This window comes from Callorhinus ursinus, unplaced genomic scaffold, assembly GCF_003265705.2.
Source record: "Callorhinus ursinus isolate GAN/ISIS: 27379988/994484 unplaced genomic scaffold, GSC_fseal_2.0 scaffold88, whole genome shotgun sequence".
Lineage (NCBI taxonomy): Eukaryota > Metazoa > Chordata > Mammalia > Carnivora > Otariidae > Callorhinus > Callorhinus ursinus.
This window is the reverse complement of record NW_027397150.1, coordinates 2,172,933-2,191,662: the sequence shown is the minus strand read 5'-3', so window position 1 is coordinate 2,191,662 and position 18,730 is coordinate 2,172,933. Positions and strand designations below refer to the sequence as shown.

Sequence of the window (18,730 nt, the reverse complement as noted above, 5' to 3'; positions counted from 1 at the left end):
GCGAGAATGTTATTCTGGGCTTGCTTCTTCAGCAAGTATGATGGAATTTGAGATTTTTCTAGTTGTTAGGTAGAGCTGTCTTCCTGTTGCTGTTGGCCCATCTCTGCCACTTCCTGTCCCTGCTTCTGCCATAGCATTGCTACTGTTGTCATTATCGGTCATTCTGAATTCATTAACTTCTAGAATCGAGCAACATAGCGTGGAATCTGAAAACTCTCTTTATTTCCTTCACCTCTTACTTGCTGATTGGCTGCTTAGATGAAGAAGTACTTATGAAATGTTGGGACCTAGAGGGGTGCCTGGCAGCTCAGTCGGCATCTGACTCTTGATCTCAGCTCAGGTCTGGATCTCAGGGTCGTGATTTCAAGCCCTGCGTTGGGCTCCACACTGGGTATGGAGCCTACTTAAAAATCAAATAAAATAAAATCTTTAAAAAAAATGTTGGGACCTGGAGTGTACAGGCGTTATTTTTAAATGGGGCGAGGGCTTAGGTGAATTGACTTTCTAGTTGTGAACTTCCTTCTTTTATTATTTGTTCTGTCCTTCCTAAAGCCCCTGAAGATCTTCAAACTTAGCAAGTAGAAAAAAAGATAGCTAAGTAAGAATTGGCCCTACGGAATCAGCAAATGGTAGGAGATGATTTTGTTGTAAAAGTAAATTTCGGAGGAGAAGGATAATGTGATGTGATTCTTTCCATGGAGCCAAAGGGACTCTGTTTGGTGATAGGATTTTCAGTAGAATGAGACTGAACGCTAAGAGTGATTGCAAGTATAGCGTCTGTGGGAGATTTATGTAGAGGCAGATACTTTGACTGTAGTCCCTGGTTTTGAGTCACAGTATCTGCCAACCTGTTAATTCTGACCCTGGGGACTCTTTAGATTGCTCTGGAAGCAGCCAAAGCCCTGGATGACAAGAACTGCTGGGAAAAACTGGGAGAAGTGGCCTTGCTACAAGGGAACCACCAGATTGTGGAAATGTGTTATCAACGCACCAAAAACTTTGACAAACTTTCTTTCTTGTACCTTATCACTGGCAACCTAGAGAAACTTCGCAAGATGATGAAGATTGGTGAGTCCCCAGAAACTACGGATGGGAAGAGTGGTCCTTGGGAGAAGGAGGAAGGCAAATAGAGGCGAGTGAGAACTTAACTTGGTATCTCTTACTGACTTGCTGCAGCTGAGATCCGAAAGGACATGAGTGGCCATTATCAGAATGCCCTCTACCTGGGTGACGTGTCCGAGCGGGTGCGGATCCTGAAGAACTGTGGGCAGAGTAAGTAAGCACGTGGGACTCACCAGCTCTCTTGGGGCTCAGATAGTATTTTCTCTTCATGGTGAATTACCATGTATAGGGGTGAGATGTTTCCCTTTGTTGTGCATTTTTCCAGAAGAGACCGCATGCTCCTGTCAAGCTCAGGAGACATTCTTCAGAGCCAGGTGGAGGTACAGCCAGAATATTCAGTCTTCACTCCTAGGAAAACAGTTAATAGTCATGGAGGAGCTAGGAGGTTTTATTTTTTTTATTATTTTTTTTTTTTAAAGATTTTATTTATTTATTTGAGAGAGAGAGAGAGAGAGAGAAACAGCATGAGAGGGGAGAAGGTCAGAGGGAGAAGCAGGCTCCCCGCTGAGCAGGGAGCCCGGAGCTAGGAGGTTTTAAAATGTCCTGAAGCAGAGACCCTAGTAAATACACTTGATTGGTTGCCATTAGAACTTTATTCTTTTACTTCAAGCCTGAGGTTATACTCATTTACTTATTTCTTTGTTTATATATTCAAGGGATATTTTCTTTTCTTTTCCTTTTTTTTAAAGATTTTATTTATTTGACAGAGAGAGACACAGCGAGAGAGGGAACACAAGCAGGGGGAGTGGGAGAGGGAGAAGCAGGCTTCCTGCCGAGCAGGGAGCCCGAGGCGGGGCTCGATCCCAGGACCCTGGGCTCATGACCTGAGCCGAAGGCAGACGCTTAACAACTGAGCCACCCAGACGCCCCTCAAGGGTTATTTTCTGAGAGACCAGTGTGTACCAAGCACAATACTAGCATTTGAGATACGCTAGGAAACAAGAAAGGTGAGAGATGTGGTTTGAGCGAAGGTGCTAAGCAGTAAAGGGGTCAGACTTGCCGTATGTTGTAAAGGTGGAAACAATGTGATTTTTTGAAGGGCTGGATGTGTGATGTGAGGAGAGGAGCCAGGGATGATTCCAAGATTCTTGTCAGCACTGATGAGAGAGCTTGAGGATAAGTGACTGTTAGTTACTTACTGCTGTATAGCAAATGACCCCAAAGCTGAGTAGTTTAAGACAACAAATGCTGATTACCTCAGTTTGCAGCATGGCTTAGCTGGATGCCTCTAGCTCAGTGTCTCTCAGGAGTCTGTGATCAGGGCGTTGGCCAAGACTGCAGATCTCTCAAGGCTTGAGTGGGGTAGGGTCTCCTCCCACACTCTCTACAGGGCTGCAGGCAGTCCTCAGGTCCTTGTGGGCTGCTGACTGGGAAATGTCAATTTTCTGCCACGTAGGCGTCTCCTTAGGGCACTTTACAGCATGGCAGCTGGTTTCCCTCAGAGCAGGCGATGGCATCCAGGTGGAGGCCACAGTCGTATCCTAATCTCAGAAGTGACATCCCATCACTTCTGCCACATCTTGTTCATTAGAAGTGAGTCAACAAGTCCCTTCCACACTGAAGGTGTGGGTGTTGGGGGGATTTTGCACAGACTTGAAGACCAGGAAGCAGGGATCGCTGGGGGACATCTGGAATGCTGTCTACCACAATGTCTGTTTTCTCTGCAGAGTCACTGGCCTATCTCACAGCTGCTACTCATGGCTTAGATGAAGAAGCTGAGAGCCTGAAGGAGACATTTGACCCAGAGAAGGAGACTGTGAGTCTTTGTTTACATGGGTGTCTGATTACAGGATGAACTCTGAGATCTGGGGACAGTTTAAATCTATAGACGTTACTCTCCCACCTGGTTACCAGGAGAGGCAGAGAAGCAAAGGAGATCAAAGGAGGCTCTGTAGCCTTCCCTACATGATTCCTTAGAGCTGTTTGCTTTTAACCTTCTTCCACCTTTTAGATCCCAGACATTGATCCTAATGCCAAGCTGCTCCAGCCACCTGCACCTATCATGCCATTGGATACCAACTGGCCCTTACTGACTGTGTCTAAAGGCTTCTTTGAAGGCTCCATTGCCAGCAAGGGTAAGTGCCCACCACTCTGTAGTGTTTTTGTTGTTGTTTGTTTTGAGGGTATTACAGAGTACCCTCAGCTCCTTTGTCCTTTCTTCTGTGTGAGATCATGGAGCACAGAGATGCCAGTCTGAGCTATGGTGCATGCTTTTAAAAATTAAATAAAAGCATTATGAGATGATTAGAATTTGGAAAATAGGGGGATAAAAGAAAGTTGTGTCTTAGTCCAGGGCTCCGACAACCGCTCTGAACATGTGGGTGCATTTCCTTAGGCTTTTCCATATGTGTGGTTGGTCACTCGGTCCCATTCAGTATTTCATCGTTCACGATGTATGGTCTTTTTTTTTTTTTTTAAAGATTTTATTTATTTATTTGAGAGAGAGAGAATGAGAGGTAGAGAGCACGAGAGGGAAGAGGGTCAGAGGGAGAAGCAGACTCCCTGCTGAGCAGGGAGCCCGATGCGGGACTCGATCCCGGGACTCTAGGATCATGACCTGAGCCGAAGGCAGTCGCTTAACGAACTGAGCCACCCAGGCGCCCCACGAAGTATGGTCTTAAGGCACAGGGCAGCGACCTCAGACTCTGGCGTGTGGGCGTATGCAGACCTAAGCTACCTCCCGCCACTACTCCCACCCTTGCCCGCTCTGGTTTTCTTGGCTGAGAGCTTAGATAGACCCCTGGGCATCTTGTGCCCAGGCCTGCTCATCCCTCCACCTCTCACCTACCCCGTGCCCCCACGCTGCGCACAAACTGTAGAGGTGGTAGCTCAGCAGAGCTCTCAGCAGGAAACTCTGAGAGTTGCTAAGTAAAAAATGGTTTAAGAGGGGCACCTGAGTGGCTCAGTTGGTTGAGTGTCTGCCTTTGGCTCGGGTCATGATGCTGGAGTCCTGGGATTGAGCCCCACATCAGGCTCCCTGCTCAACGGGGAGTCTGCTTCTCCTGCTCCCCCTGCTTCTTCCCTTCACTTGTTCTAGCGTGGACACGCTCTCTCTCTCTTTCAAATAAATAAATAAAATCTTAAAAAAAAATGGTTTAAGAGGCAGGTTTTAGTAGCAGGAAGGCCTTTCCATCTCTCTTCAATTCCCTCTCCCTTTGAAACCTACTGCAAGTTAGCGTAGCATATATACTACAAAAATAAATAATAAACAAGAACATTGAGTGGACAGGGCCTTGGCACCTGCTTTTGTAAGGATGCAGCTTTCCTGCAGAAGAGGCCAGATCTCAGATTTGCCTGGCTATAACCAGCTCCTTTCTATTCCTTCTCTCTGTAGGCAAGGGAGGAGCACTGGCTGCTGATATTGACATTGACACTGTTGGCACCGAGGGCTGGGGAGAGGATGCGGAGCTGCAGCTGGACGAAGGTAAGAGTGCGCTTCTTGGACTCTCCTGGCAGGATGGTGGCCTCGGTGGGGGCTGGGTTGTGGGGCAGTCCTTCAGGGTTCCAAACCATGGGACCCATAAAAATCCTAGCGTTGTGCTTGCTTTGGGCTAAAGATTATGTCACTCTGCAAATCTACTTTGAGCCTGGATTTTCCTTACAGACGGGTTTGTGGAGGCTACAGAAGGTCTGGGGGACGATGCTCTTGGCAAGGGACAGGAAGAAGGAGGCGGCTGGGATGTCGAAGAGGACCTGGAGCTCCCTCCTGAGCTGGTGCATGGGGTTCTTACCCTTAGAAGGCTCCCTCTGCTTCTCCCTATGCAAGCCATTGTCCTTACTGCTCCCAACCTGTCCTGAGACTCCTGAAAGGGAGGGGGTCTAGACCGTCCTGGTCTGATGCTTGTCTCCATTTGAAAGAAAGAAAGAAAGGAGATAATCAGGTTGTGCCATCAGCAGCTCCTGAAAAGGCAGCAGGCTTTGTTGTTTAAATTGGAGCTTTTGGTGTATCATTTTGTTACTGGTGAAGCTGCTCCTATTTTGAAGGTCTTCTCCCACAACCATCCCCCTTCCTCCCCAGTCGAGTCTGGGAACAAGGTAAAGGGCTGTGTTTAGATTGATCAGCGCAAAGTGCTTGAATGGCTTACAAAATGACCTGTTTTTCTCCTAGGATATACCCCCTGGGGCAGCTGGGGGTGCTGAGGATGGGTTCTTTGTGCCCCCCACCAAGGGAACCAGCCCAACTCAGGTAAGTAGAGAAGCACAGCCCTGTGGGCATGATTGGTTCTGAGCTGGCTATACTAGCTTAATGTATAATAAGTAGTTAATACTCTTCTGCTCTAGATACAGAGTAGGATAGTTTGGGAGGAGAAAGGGCAAAGTTTTACTTGACTTGGGTTTTCTCTTTCTTGTTAGATCTGGTGCAATAACTCTCAGCTTCCAGTTGATCACATCCTGGCAGGCTCTTTTGAAACAGCCATGCGGGTAAGTCTTAGAGTAGTATAGGTTCTTGTTGAGTGTTCCTCGTTCAGGGTCCCCAGGGAGATGGTTGACTCATCTTAACCAAATGGAAATTAACCTACCCACAAGGGCAGAGGTGTGTCTTTATCATGGAAACCCTGGTCTTGCCTAAGCAAACTTGCCTCATAAGGCCTTCCTCTTACGTGCTTTCCATTTGGCTTAGTAATCTCTTCAGGTGGATCCTACCAGCCACTTCCCCCCCCCCATGTATAGTCTGCTTTGTGGTTCACATCAGTGAAGTCAGCGCCCCTTCACGAACAGGTGTGTGTTTTGAATGCTAAACCATATATTATGATGGCAGTAGCAGTAACTACAAATGGAATAACCACGAACATTTCCTCAATGTTGACTGTGTCAGGCACTATCCTAAATGCTTTATAGGTATTATTAAATGAGGTAGGTCCTATAATTAAGTGTGATTTACTGATGAGGAAACAAGTACAGAGAAGTACCTTGCCCAAGGTCAGCTAATTTTTCAGTGGCATGGTCACAGTTTTTGTTTCTTTTCCTATATTCTAGCTCCTTCACGACCAAGTGGGGGTGACCCAGTTTGGCCCCTATAAGCAACTGTTCCTACAGACCTATGCCCGCGGCCGTACCACCTATCAGGCCCTGCCCTGCCTGCCCTCCATGTACGGCTATCCTAATCGCAATTGGTAAGGCCCCTTGCTCCTGACTACTGTCTCTTCCAGCTTGGGGTAGATATTTCAGATGGTAGCCTGGGGGACAGTTAACCCTTGTCCCAGAGCTGAGGTTTCCTAGTAGGAAGAGAACTTCGGCTTGACACTCCATGAGGCTTGGTTTATACATCTGCATCTAGTTCCCCCTCCTGTTTCCCCCGTTGAGTCTAGTGGATTCCCGAATATCCTTTCTTCTTCCTACTTTTCCAAATGTCCAGGAAGGATGCAGGGCTGAAGAATGGTGTACCAGCGGTGGGCCTGAAGCTTAATGACCTCATTCAGCGGCTGCAGCTCTGCTACCAGCTCACCACAGTTGGCAAGTTTGAGGAGGCTGTGGAAAAATTCCGCTCCATTTTGCTCAGTGTGCCTCTTCTCGTTGTGGACAATAAACAGGAGATTGCAGAGGTAGGAGGGGCAGCTGCTTGTTGTAGTCCTGGGCACCCCCACATCCTTGCCTCTGCACTGTGACCTTGGCTTCGCCCCTCTCTGCAGGCCCAGCAGCTCATCACCATCTGCCGTGAGTACATTGTGGGTTTGTCTATGGAGATAGAAAGGAAGAAGCTGCCCAAAGAGACTCTGGACCAGCAGAAGCGCATCTGTGAGGTACCGTCACTGGGCCTCTGTGCCGCACAGAGGTGTCCTCCCCCTTCCCCTGCCAATAGATCTGAATTCTTGACTTCTCAAACCGAGATTTCAGTCTGGGGAGTAAGAGATATTTGGGCCCACTTCTGTGAGGAGAGGGTGTATTTTTCTGCCCTTCTCTGTTCCGTCAGTCCTCCGTCCCCAGGGGGGCAGAAGATCCCTCTGCCATATAATCAGTCCTGTTTTTGTTTGCTTTGTGTCGTGATTAATGCCCCTGCAGCCGCTTATAAATGATCTGTGTCGGCTGTAGCATCAGCCTGGCATGTGTCCCTCCTTCTGTCCACCAGATGGCAGCCTATTTCACCCACTCAAACCTGCAGCCTGTGCACATGATCCTGGTGCTGCGGACGGCCCTCAACCTCTTCTTCAAGCTCAAGAACTTTAAGACAGCTGCCACCTTTGCTCGGCGCCTGTTGGAACTTGGGCCCAAGCCGGAGGTGGCTCAACAGGTAGATGGGGGAACTTCTGTAAGTGTAAAGGAATCAGATCGCTTACGTGGAGGGAGTGGACAACCAAGGCCCTTGCCTCTGAAACAAAGCACTGAAGAACAACATTCAACAAAAGGACCCACCCGAACGCCATCCTCTTTACTTAGTGGCGTGGGTGCCTCCTTTTGTTCCGGGAAAGGGAACTTCTAACTCATTCGGCCGTGGTGCAGGTGTAAGAGGGACCTACTCCCTAGAATAGCTCTAGTCTTCCTGTGCCTAAGCTCTGCTACCCATTACCACCACCGCTAACCTGCACACACACGAGCCGCTACTTGCGTTCTCTAGAAGCATTCCTCTCGGGCAGTCGAAGCCAGTCTTAACCTTTTTGAGTCCTGACCCTGATAATTCCCAGACTTGGTGGAGGAATATGGGTCTAGATCCATGGAACCACTTTGGTATTGAGAAGGGGAGATCCTGATACAGCAGGAACGGTGATTGTGACCCCTTTGCATATGTCCTGTATGGAGGACATATTCTGTATTCAACTCAGTATAATTGCATCTTGAATCAAAGAAACTATAAACAATGGTGCTGAAATCATTTGAGTTCTGGTTTGCAGTTTTTGGTCCTCTTAAGTAAAATATTCCTTCCTTCCTTCAGACCCGCAAAATTCTGTCTGCTTGTGAGAAGAACCCCACAGATGCCTACCAGCTCAATTACGACATGCACAACCCTTTTGACATCTGTGCTGCATCCTATCGGCCCATCTACCGTGGAAAGCCTGTAGAGAAATGTCCACTCAGTGGAGCCTGCTATTCCCCTGAGTTCAAGGGTCAAATCTGCAAGGTCACTACAGTAAGTACTATCCTCTAGAAATGCATCCAGGATATTGAGGGAAGAGGAGAGAGAAGGAAGCATGTTGGTCCTTTTTTCTCCTGTATTTGCCTGTAGCTCCTTGAGGCAGTGATACTGTAAACAATCAATAAACAGATCAGTAACAGATGTTTAACAATGTTAACAACATACACTTCTGTCCTCCCTGAAGAGTGGAGGGAGTAAGCTCTCTGGGCTTTTTGCCCACACAAATCCCTAATTTTTCCCTCTTTCCTTTTCCACAGGTGACAGAGATTGGCAAAGACGTCATTGGTTTAAGGATCAGTCCTCTGCAGTTCCGCTAAGGCCCCCTCTGGTGTGTGCAGGTCAATCACCATAGTTCCTCCAGAGAATCAGTCTCTATGTCCTTCTAGCTCCTTCTTCCTCAACTACCCTTCAAATTATTGACATTTAGCTTTCCTGCTCTAAGACGTCGTGTCCCTTTCTCTTCTATGGCGAATCAGAATGTCTACATTTGACTGTTTCTCATCTCAAGGGTGACGACACTTGTGGTTGCAGGTGGCCTTGCCGTCCCAGCTTAGATCGTTCAAGGAACAAATGAAAACTCAGTGATGGGCATGTGCTTACTGAATTCCTTTAATATTTATCCTTTCCCTCCCCACCCTCTTTGTATCTTCTTTTGGAAAGAAGCAGGGTGTAATAAATAAGATCCCATCTTTTACTCAGCCACAGCAAACTCTTAGCCATCCCCCCTTTTCCTTGGACATTTAAACTCCCAGGCAGGTACCCTCTGTGTGTGCCCAGAAACTTAAAGTCTGAGAAGAAACTGGTTTTCCAAAAATGCACATCACCTTTTATTGATTTATTCTTTATAGCCATTGTTCTTGTGTTTTGTTTCTCACCCTTAATAAAGTAAATTTCTATGAGTTTTGTGACCCCATTTGTTTTCCTGGACACCCTCTTGTTCCTACTGCATGTAGCTGCCTCACCAAAGCAGAGAGCTTTTTTTTAAAATCTTGTAATTAAAATTACTTACTTAGAATTACTTTTGCAAGTAAGAAATGCCCATTGTCCTTAAAAAAAAAAAAAGCATATATTCATATATTAAACCGTGAGAATGTAGAAAGCAAGTTTAGCTCCCCTATTCCATTACTGACGACGGCAACCTTACCCCCTTTTCCTAGTTACAGCCAGTACTTACTGAGCACCTACCATGTACCTGTCTCTGTTCTAGATGTTTTACAGGTAACCCACATGTATAAGATGAATTAGTAGTACCTTATATATATTACAACGATGATATTGGCAACACAGTTTGCTTGTCATGTGCTAAGACTACACTGGATAGAGTGACATCCTTTGCCTGTGATTACAGTTTGTACTTTTTTTCATTTTAAACTCATGTTTTCAATAAACAATACATTCATATAGTTCAAAACTCAGTAAAGGTAAAAAGCTATTCTGTGACATCTTAATACTCTTTTCCTCAGCTACGCAGTTCCTTTCACCTTCCCTCAAACAAGGAGCCGCTCTTGGCGTCCTTGTATGCATCAGTGGTTTGTGTGTACACAAGCAGATTCCCTACTCCCCCGCTATACATACATGAAGCGTGCTGCTAAATGATTTTGCACCTTGTTTTATCGTGTATACCGCATTTAAGATATTTTTCTATATTGTATGTTAGCTTCCCTTTTTTTACTTCTCTGCATAATGTACCATTGAATGATTTAGTTTATGTTAAGTTACCTTCTTTGCTGATGGGTATTCAGATTGTTCTCAATCTTTGACTTATAAAAAATGCTGCAATGAATAACTTGAACATACATTGTACAGTTTGGGGAAGTGTGTCTGTAGGACAAACTCCTTGAGTTGGAATTCCTGCTCAGAGAGCACAGGCCTTGATATTTTTTTTAGCTTTAAGAGCTGCTTGCTTAAACTTAATATCCGCAAACAAAGCCTGCCTTCTCAAAAACTTGCATACTACTTTGATGATACTCTCTCAAGTGGTCAACATTCTTTCTGTAAACATAGGCAAGTTGGTGATAGATTTTGGCAAAAAAAGTTATAAGTTTAATAACTTTGCACTTAAACATAAACTTTATTCTGAACTGGGGGATATAAAAAAAAAAGGACAATCCATGCTTCCTGAAGCTCATGTTATTAGGGAAACAAAATGGATATATATAAAATAATTGTGAATATCAGGCAAGAATTTGAAGTTGGTCAATAAACGGTGGAGAGCCATTAAGTCCTGAAGCAAGAGAGATATAAAGAAAATGCTCTAGGGGTACCTGGGTGGCTCAGTCAGTTAAACGACTCCATCTCAGCTCAGGTCTCCATCTCAGGATCATGAATGAGTTCAAGTGCAGTGTTGGGCTCCACGTGGAGCCCACTTTAAAAAGAAATGCTGTAAAATATTATTTTGCAACAGCGTGAACTATACATTAGAAAGGTAGGAGGTGAATAAATGTGAAGATGAAGTTTTAGGAATATCACTAGTAAGAAGAAAAAAGCAGAAGCAAGTTTAAGAAATGATGCGAAGGAAGAATCATGCTTGTTTTCAACTCCATGTTCTCTCTGTTACCTCCCTATTTTCCTTATTAACATGCTGGTTACCACATTAATATAAAGCCAACAGAAATATCTGTAATGTGCTTGATAGAACGATAGTCAGGTAGTGGTTTGGAGTTGAATGAGGAAGCCTGGAATAGATTCTGTTACAAGTGTTGGGGAGAAAGGGATTAATCAGAGGGGTTTCCATTATAGAAGTTTAGAATTGAAGGAACTATAATGTTACATAGTTGCAGTCTGAGGCCTTGAGTGGTGAAGGGTTTTGAACAAAAGTAATTAGTTACAGAATTGGGACTGGGACTAAAGGTCAGCTGACTTTCAGTTCAGAATGTTTTCTCCTGAGTCACACCACTTGTGCCTGGAACAATACAGTGGGTTTTGCACAGGTAATGATTTTAAGAATCTGTGAAGGAAAGAGTAAGGTACCTAAGCTGGTGCCGGACACAGAACTCAAGTGTGTGTTCAGGAAGCCGAGGATGAAAGCTGTGAAGTGACTTCACATTCTCCCTTTAAGCTCCATCGCACTTTATCCTTCTTTTAGGACCTTTACCTTGTACCATACTTGCTGCATGTCTGTCTGATCCTACCTCCAGCCTAATCCCCAGGCAGCAGGGGCTGGTCCGGACTTGGCTCTCTTCCTCTGTTGTGCCCAGCACAGGATCCTAAACAGTGGATGCCCTCGAAGTGCTAAAGTCGGCTTGCGTCTGAGGCAGTTCTGGCGCATGTGAAGAGGAGGGAAGGGTTGTGTAGAGTTGTCTCTATCCGCGCCTCCTCCCCCAGCTTCTCTGGCTTGGAGGTTGGGTTCCGTCTGGAGGGAAGGAGATCGTCCAGGGAAGGCAGGTCTATCACTACTACATTTGAATTGTCCCCTGGCTCGGTCCACGGCCCCAGACTGGCTTTTTCTGCCTGAAGTGCTTCAGCTGACACTGGGTTCTGGGTTCTAGGCCCGTGTCCTTCAGTCCTGGCAGTCCTGATGGGGAACGGGAGGTGAGAGAGAGCCGCTAGACTCCACGGAGAAGTGTGCCTCGTCGGGGTCTGGGCGGGCAACGGGCGGCCAGGGAGCGCCTACCGACCGCAGGCCCAGTCCACGAGCTGAGAACCCAGCAGTGAAGGCCACACTAGGAGATCTTTGCCGGCGTGGTGTTTAAATTCTAGGCGGCGGCGGCGGCGGGGAGACAGGAAACCAGGGAGGTAAAATATATCGAACGCCTGAGAGTGTGAAGTGTTGAGGAAAACGATGAAAGAGTTACTTCTCTGGATAATGCGAGAAGTTGAAATGAAGTTAGGCTACTAAGTAACCTGGCAGAAGTTAACAGTAAGACAAGAAGTTCCACTCCGTGAGTTCACCGGTTCCTGGCCAGAAGGGAGAAAAGAGGGGGGGGGAAAGGCAAACCCCCAAAAAACCCAAAACAAGACCAAAAAAACTCCCACAGTTTCCTGTCCCTTTAAAAATGGCGGCTCCGCACCGACCAGCACTGCTATTGGTTGCACGAGGGGAAGGGGCGGGGCGGGGCGGGGCGCAGGCGCCGCGGAGACCCGCCTCCTACGGCAAGCCGGAGAGAGCAAGATGGCCGCCGCCGAGGAGGAGTGTGGTGCCGGGGCCGACGCTGACCGGGAATTGGAAGAGCTCCTGGAAAGTAAGAGCTGGTAGAGGGAGAGACCCGACGGGGGCGGTTGTAAGGGCTCATTCGACGGTAAACTGAACCTGAGAGATTGGGGGCGGAGCGGGAGAGGCTTTCCAAAGGTTGACCGGGGGCGGAGGGTCTGCCTGCGACTCCGAAGAAAATCTCTGGGTCACCCTCCCCTTCCTCCGCGGCGGGGGCTGAGGAGCCCACCTTGGGCCCCTGAGCGTGTCAGACCGTTGATTTCCGGGCGGGAGGGGAAACGGTAACCCACCGGACGGCGTTTCACGGTCCGACCCCGACCTCCACTTGCTCGACGTGAGCGAGTTCTCGGACCTAACTTCCTTCCCGCCAGCAGCCGCATTCGGTCCTTGGCGGCCGAAGACCCCGACGCTCACGGGCCGCTTGCTTTAAGTGTCGACAGGTCCGTGGCGCGGCCGTCTGTGCGCTGTCCTCTCCCCTTTCTTTCCCCAGGCCTCTCACCTTTTCCTCGGCAGGCCCTATTCCAGTTCTTTCGCCATGTCCGAGCTCAAGCCAGCTCCCTTCCGCGGTTTTAGAGGGAGGCGGTTCTCGCTCCTGAAAGCGGCTGAGCGTTCTTTCTTCCTTAGCCCTGTCCTCCGCTCCTCTGGTTGGGTGCTTGCCCGCGGTGGGCCGTGCCCTCCCCCTTGGCCTGGCAGGCAGAAGGGGGGTGAGGACTCAGGGTTTTCAGGGCAGCGGGGCATATGTTTTGTCTCTTGCCCAGTCACAGGGATGTGGGCTGACGGAAAGATGAACAGAAATGGTGAGGAATGCCAAGTGACTCTGTGTGGACTGGCACATGGTTAGCTGCAGAGATGAGGAGGCCAGAGGGAGCTCCAGGAGCTTTGCCACAGGAGGGCCAAGTCCGAGGATGAGAGAAGAGAGTGTGATGCTCTCCAGGGAGTGCAGCGCGCTGTCCCTCCGCTTGTGCTAGTGCCAGGACCCATGGGAAGCTGGGTGGAACACCACATGGCTTCTGCTTTCTTGCCAAAAACTATTCCCTTGAGGGCGCCAGCGTGCGTCCAGGGGTGTAAGGACATCTGCGCTCTCTGCTCCTGTTGGATATTTGTGGGGGATTTCTGGGGAACCATTAGATGTGGCAAGGAAGGCACTGTGTAGACGGAGATGTCTTTGCAGAACTTTTAACTCTCTCCTCCCGGCTCTGAGAGAGATGCCTCTTCCATCTCAAGGGATTTCTTCTCCTTTGATCGCATAAGTTGGGTAATGGGGAGAGAAATGGGGAGCTTATTGAGGGGTGGGCCAGGAGAGGGAGACTCAAAAAAAAAAAAAATAGGTTGGCACTTTGAAAGATTGTTCTCTTAATGCTTTGCCCAGAACTACCGTCCCCTGACGCCAGCCTTGCATCCTCCTCCATCCCCAACACACACACTATGTCTCTTGTCTCTGAAGGTGCTCTTGATGATTTCGATAAGGCCAAACCCTCCCCAGCACCCCCTCCTGCCACCACAGCCCCTGATGCTTCGGGGCCCCAGAAGAGATCGCCAGGAGACACTGCCAAAGTATAAATTCCGCCCTCTTAAGGGAGGGGGGGGTGGGCGTGCATCTCTGAGCAGTGGTGGGGCAAGCCCCTGTGGGTTGGAGTGGACTGGGGGGAGGAGGCCTTGGCCTTACACTGCTGAGTGCTCTTTCAGGCCTCAGTCCTGGTAAACAGGGACTTTTGATGATGGAGTGGTGGGATCTCGAGGAAGTTCTTTGAAAAAAGAGCAGGTTTAAATGGTTGGTTTGGGAATGCCACGCCATACCCTTTCCTCAGTGGTCAGATGCCTTTCTTACTGTTCTCCTTAAGGAGAGGAGTTAGAATGGCCAGTGGAGGTGGGCAGGAGGGAAGCACTGCATTTCCCAGAGCCACTGCCTGTGGCTTCTGTCTGAGGGTTGCCAAGTAAGAGATGCATCTTGGCCACCTCTTCCCTGCAGGATGCCCTCTTTGCCTCCCAAGAGAAGTTTTTCCAGGAACTGTTTGACAGCGAGCTGGCTTCCCAAGCCACTGCAGAGTTCGAGAAGGCGATGAAGGAGTTGGCTGAGGAAGAGCCCCACCTGGTGGAGCAGTTCCAAAAGCTCTCAGAAGCTGCCGGGAGAGTGGGTGAGGAAGGCCCCGAGGGCTGGAACTGTCTGAACAAACTTCGGTCATCTTCATTGCCTGAGAACACTAGAACTCTTAGTAAAGCTGATAGCACTCATTATATCACTGCCGTGGGGTGGGGCCAGGAGATGGGAAGAGGATAGGAACATGGCTTAATGAAAGGGTTGAGGCTGAAAAGTCATTGAAAAGATTATTAAAAACTGACCGTTTTAAAGGTCACAGTGTTGTGGGTGTCATCATGGAGAACAAACTGACACACAGTTCCTGTAGATTTGTGAAAATGGCTATGAAGATAACCACAGAGGATTCAGAGATTTGGAGTGCTAGTGATCCACTAGTAAATGTTCCATATCCAAGCTGATAACCAGGTCAGTCTGGGTAAGCAGACAGATAAAACCTAAAGACCTTGGCTTTCTTGATCTTCCTTAGGCAGTGACGCAACCTCCCAACAAGAATTTACGTCTTGCCTGAAGGAGACACTAAGTGGACTCGCCAAAAATGCCACTGATCTTCAGGTGAGGGAGAGGGGTAGGGGCCATGAGGGACCTCTCAGGCACATCAGCAGCAGAGTCTCAAACGACAGACTATTTGGTAGCATGTGAAGTCTGTTCCTGCCCCACTATTCTGCTGCAGGCAAGTTTAAGTAGTTCTTTCCCACCTGAAAGGGTGATAAGCATTCCAAGAAGGCAACATACAGATCTTCCTCAACTTACGATGGGGTTACACCTTGATAAACCCATCATAAGTTGGAAATATGATCATAAGTTGAAAATGCATTTAATATACCTACCCTACTGAACATCACAGCGTAGCCTCGCCTACTTTAAACACGTTTAGGACACTGACGTGAGCCTTCAGTTGGGCAAATTCATCCACCACAAAGCCTATTTTCTAATAAGGTATTGAGTATCTTATGTAATTTATTGAATGCTGTGCTGAAAGTGAAAAACAGAGTGGTTGTAAGGGGATGGGATGGTTGTCAGTGCATCAGTTGTTGACCCTGGTGATCACGTGGCTGCCTGGGAGCCATGGCCACTGCCCAGCATTACAAGAGAGTATCATCTGCATATCACTAGCCTGGGAAAAGATCCAAATTCAAAATTTGAAGTACGGTTTCTACTGAATGTGCATCCCTTTCACACCATCATAAAGTTGAAAAGTGGTCCTAAGTCAGGGACCATCTGTATTTGCTCACCTCCTTTCTTTCCTTTCTAGAACTCAGGCATGTCAGAGGAGGAACTGACCAAGGCCATGGAAGGGCTGGGCATGGATGAAGGGGATGGGGAAGGGAACATCCTCCCCATTATGCAGAGCATCATGCAGAACCTCCTGTCCAAGGATGTGCTGTACCCATCACTGAAGGAGATTACCGAAAAGGTTTGTGAACTTAACATTTCTGCTTTTCCTCCTTGTTTTCTGTTGTGTCAACCGCTGTGGGCTACTTTGCTTAGAGCCTACAGAGCTAGAGAGTAACTCGAGTGCACAAGCCATCCACTCTTTTCTCCTTTGTGTATTTGGAGCAGGAGGGCTGGGGAGGAGCTATGTCTCTGGAAATAAAGGTACCACACTGAAGATGTTGAAGGTAAAAGGGGAAGTCTTCCTTTAGCTCTGGTTTCTGTAAACTGGTTTGGGGCTGCTGTCTGACCAGCCCTTTCTTTTGCTTGTTTTATGCTATGAACAGTTTAAGAGTAGTGTAAAAGATGGTCCCTGCTGTCAGAGAGCCTACAGAATACAGGAATAGAAGCGTTTCAGTGACACGGTCCAACATGTGGTCGAGTGGGAAGTGAGTAGTTATAGACCAGGAGTCAGCAGGCCAAGGTCTAGGTGGACCAAAGCCAACTCTCAAGCTAAGAATTTTTGAAGGTTGTAAAGTCAGAACAGAAGAAAGAAAGACTATGTGACAGATCACGTATGGCCCATAAGGGCTAATATATTACAATATATTACCATGTAGCCCTTCGCAGAAGAAGTGCACCATCCTCTGGTGACCATCCGTGCTAGCATAGCCAGGTGATGTGGTTGGAGTCAGTGCCACTTTCTACGCTGAACTCACTTCTTTAGTTTTTCTTTCCTCCATGTCCTCCCCTTTCCCTTCATATTTTATTGTTTTTCTTGGCAGAAAACAATAGAAATTGCCTTTTCTCGCTCCTGAAAGCGGCTGAGCGTTCTTTCTTCCTTAGCCCTGTCCTCCGCTCCTCTGGTTGGGTGCTTGCCCGCGGTGGGCCGTGCCTTTCCTATCCATTGTTTAATGGATTAATTGCCTTTCCTATCCATTGTTCATTAATTCTTCCCCACCCATTCTGTTTTTCCTTAGTATCCAGAATGGTTGCAGAGTCACCGGGAGTCTCTTCCTCCAGAGCAGTTTGAAAAATATCAGGAACAGCATGGTGTCATGGGCAAGATATGTGAGCAGTTTGAGGCAGAGAGCCCCACAGACAGTGAGGCCACTCAGAAGGCTCGTTTTGAGTTAGTGCTGGATCTTATGCAGCAGGTAAGGCCTCCTCGTGCTGTGTGCCCCGGTGCTGTCTCTTTGGGTGTTCGGTGGAGGAGGTATCTGGGAAGAATGCCACACTGCCAAACCCAGGTGGAGGAGGGAGCACAAGAGAGGTCCCATAGCCTGGTCCCCAGAAGACAGAAGAGAGACCATGGCTCAGATTCTTCTTGGGCTGCTCTATTGTTTTCTAGGATTTTCTCTTTCTCAAGTTCCTCTTATTTTCCAGCTACAGGATTTGGGCCATCCTCCAAAAGAACTGGCTGGGGAGATGGTGAGTATATCTTCTAGATTTGAATGTGAGTCCCAGATTTCTGGAATTCTGTAATCTTTAATGATAGCACCTGAAGCGATCACTGTGGCTACAGGGGAAGCACCTTCAAAAGCTCTCACTTGAGGTAAGAGGAGTAATCTCAGTCCCTCCATCTCTTCTCCAGCCTCCTGGCCTCAACTTTGACTTGGATGCCCTCAATCTGTCAGGCCCACCAGGTGCCAATGGCGAACAGTGTCTGATCATGTGAAACACCACACGTGTCTGTCCCTGATTCCCAGCCATGGGGAGCATCTGGAGTCAGCAGAACCACTGGGAACTGAGGCAGGAGTGTCGTCTGCAAGAGCAGTCTGCCCACTGCCCTCTGTCGTCCCAGCTGAGATTGTGCCATACCAGCTGAGGCTTTTACTCTGTCTTTCTAGAAATATGGCCTATTGTGCAGGCTGTTTCTGTGAGCCCTATCCATGTGGTTTCTGCTACTAGCAAAGGCCCAGCTACCTTCCAGGTGAAGGAAGGCATCCCTTGTGGGGCGTGTACTTTCTTCCCTCCCAAATAATGTTATATGTGGCCACACTGATGTTCGCTTTTGCATCCAGGGTCTTTGTGCCTTGTCTCTACTCCCTCTTGGACCTGGGGAGCAGAGACAGAGTCCTGGGACTCTGTATTTCTCTAGTTCTTTTGGGCAGGGCCTTTGGGAATGAATGGGGAGAAACAGCCTGGGCTGGTTCTCTAGGTCTATCACCATGTCCTCCTGCCTTTAGACAGACCGTTGTGAATTCTGTGAAGGAAAAGGAAGTGGGGGCTTTTGCATCTAATCACAGTAGGGTTGAAAGAGAAGCCCTGGGATTCTCCTCTCTCGAGGTGCTGAGCCTTCAACTCTCTGTTCCAGCCTGAGAACTAAAGTTGTTACCTTGGGTCTTTGTACAGTGCTGTGTGATCTGGGTGAAACCAGCCCTTGACCTTCCTGCACCCCCTGCCTCTCTTATCTCTCTTTTTAAATACCTGTTAATTCCAACCCTTCTCTGAACCCAAGCTGTGACAAAGAAGGGCCATCCTATTTCCCCTCATCTGGGCCATCCACCACTCTGATTGGCCCCTCTCCCTGGAAAACACATATAATTACAGTGTCAGGTCTAGGAAACGAATGACTGTTCTTCCCCAGATACGTTCTGGCTTATCTGAGACCTCCGATTTCTTTGAATCCTGTCCCTTGATTAAGCAGGTGACTTGGGAACTGGAGTGGGTGCAGCCTGGGTCTTTTTTCTTGACTAATAAATATTCTGATTGAGGAGTGTGGCCTGTTTTTCATTCAGGTCTTTCTCTGGTCTTCCTCACCTTCTGCAATCTGCAGTGTGAGGAATGTTTGCATACTAGTTCTGCATAACATTGCAGTGTGGGATTCTACCACCACCCCCTTCCCCAGCTCGGTCTGCACCCCACTTGGCAAAGGAGACTGGCCATCTTGCCTCATTTTCTCTGGGTGTTTCAACCT

At 48.0% G+C, this 18,730-nt stretch overlaps 2 protein-coding genes across 3 annotated transcripts in view; both read left to right on the top strand.

Annotated features, from left to right (window-relative positions):
* Positions 1-9,090, top strand: part of COPA (COPI coat complex subunit alpha) — a 50,579-nt gene extending 41,489 nt beyond the window's left edge. For both annotated transcript variants that reach the window (XM_025860738.2, XM_025860737.2), the window contains exons 20-33: positions 879-1,068; positions 1,177-1,272; positions 2,790-2,878; positions 3,074-3,197; positions 4,457-4,546; positions 4,727-4,836; positions 5,231-5,308; positions 5,476-5,544; positions 6,100-6,236; positions 6,479-6,665; positions 6,753-6,863; positions 7,190-7,351; positions 7,991-8,185; positions 8,449-9,090. In XM_025860738.2, the coding sequence (XP_025716523.1) occupies positions 879-1,068; positions 1,177-1,272; positions 2,790-2,878; positions 3,074-3,197; positions 4,457-4,546; positions 4,727-4,836; positions 5,231-5,308; positions 5,476-5,544; positions 6,100-6,236; positions 6,479-6,665; positions 6,753-6,863; positions 7,190-7,351; positions 7,991-8,185; positions 8,449-8,508 (1,698 nt within the window). In that variant the 3' untranslated portion in view covers positions 8,509-9,090. The remainder of the gene's footprint in view (positions 1-878; positions 1,069-1,176; positions 1,273-2,789; positions 2,879-3,073; positions 3,198-4,456; positions 4,547-4,726; positions 4,837-5,230; positions 5,309-5,475; positions 5,545-6,099; positions 6,237-6,478; positions 6,666-6,752; positions 6,864-7,189; positions 7,352-7,990; positions 8,186-8,448) is intronic.
* A 3,199-nt stretch (positions 9,091-12,289) lies between these two features.
* PEX19 (peroxisomal biogenesis factor 19) lies at positions 12,290-18,529 on the top strand. The gene is made up of 8 exons (XM_025860635.2): positions 12,290-12,372; positions 13,786-13,895; positions 14,311-14,476; positions 14,906-14,991; positions 15,692-15,853; positions 16,791-16,967; positions 17,197-17,241; positions 17,405-18,529. The coding sequence occupies exons 1-8, from the start codon at positions 12,303-12,305 to the stop codon at positions 17,486-17,488; spliced, it is 900 nt and encodes a 299-aa protein (XP_025716420.1). The 5' UTR covers positions 12,290-12,302; the 3' UTR covers positions 17,489-18,529.
* Positions 18,530-18,730: the final 201 nt, after the last annotated feature.

Coding starts and splice junctions, on each gene's coding strand:
- PEX19 (XM_025860635.2), top strand. CDS start 12,303: ATGGCCGCCGCCGAGGAGGAGTGTGGTGCCGGGGCCGACGCTGACCGG. Junction 12,373..13,785: donor ATTGGAAGAGCTCCTGGAAA/GTAAGAGCTGGT, acceptor TTGTCTCTGAAG/GTGCTCTTGATGATTTCGAT. Junction 13,896..14,310: donor CGCCAGGAGACACTGCCAAA/GTATAAATTCCG, acceptor TCTTCCCTGCAG/GATGCCCTCTTTGCCTCCCA.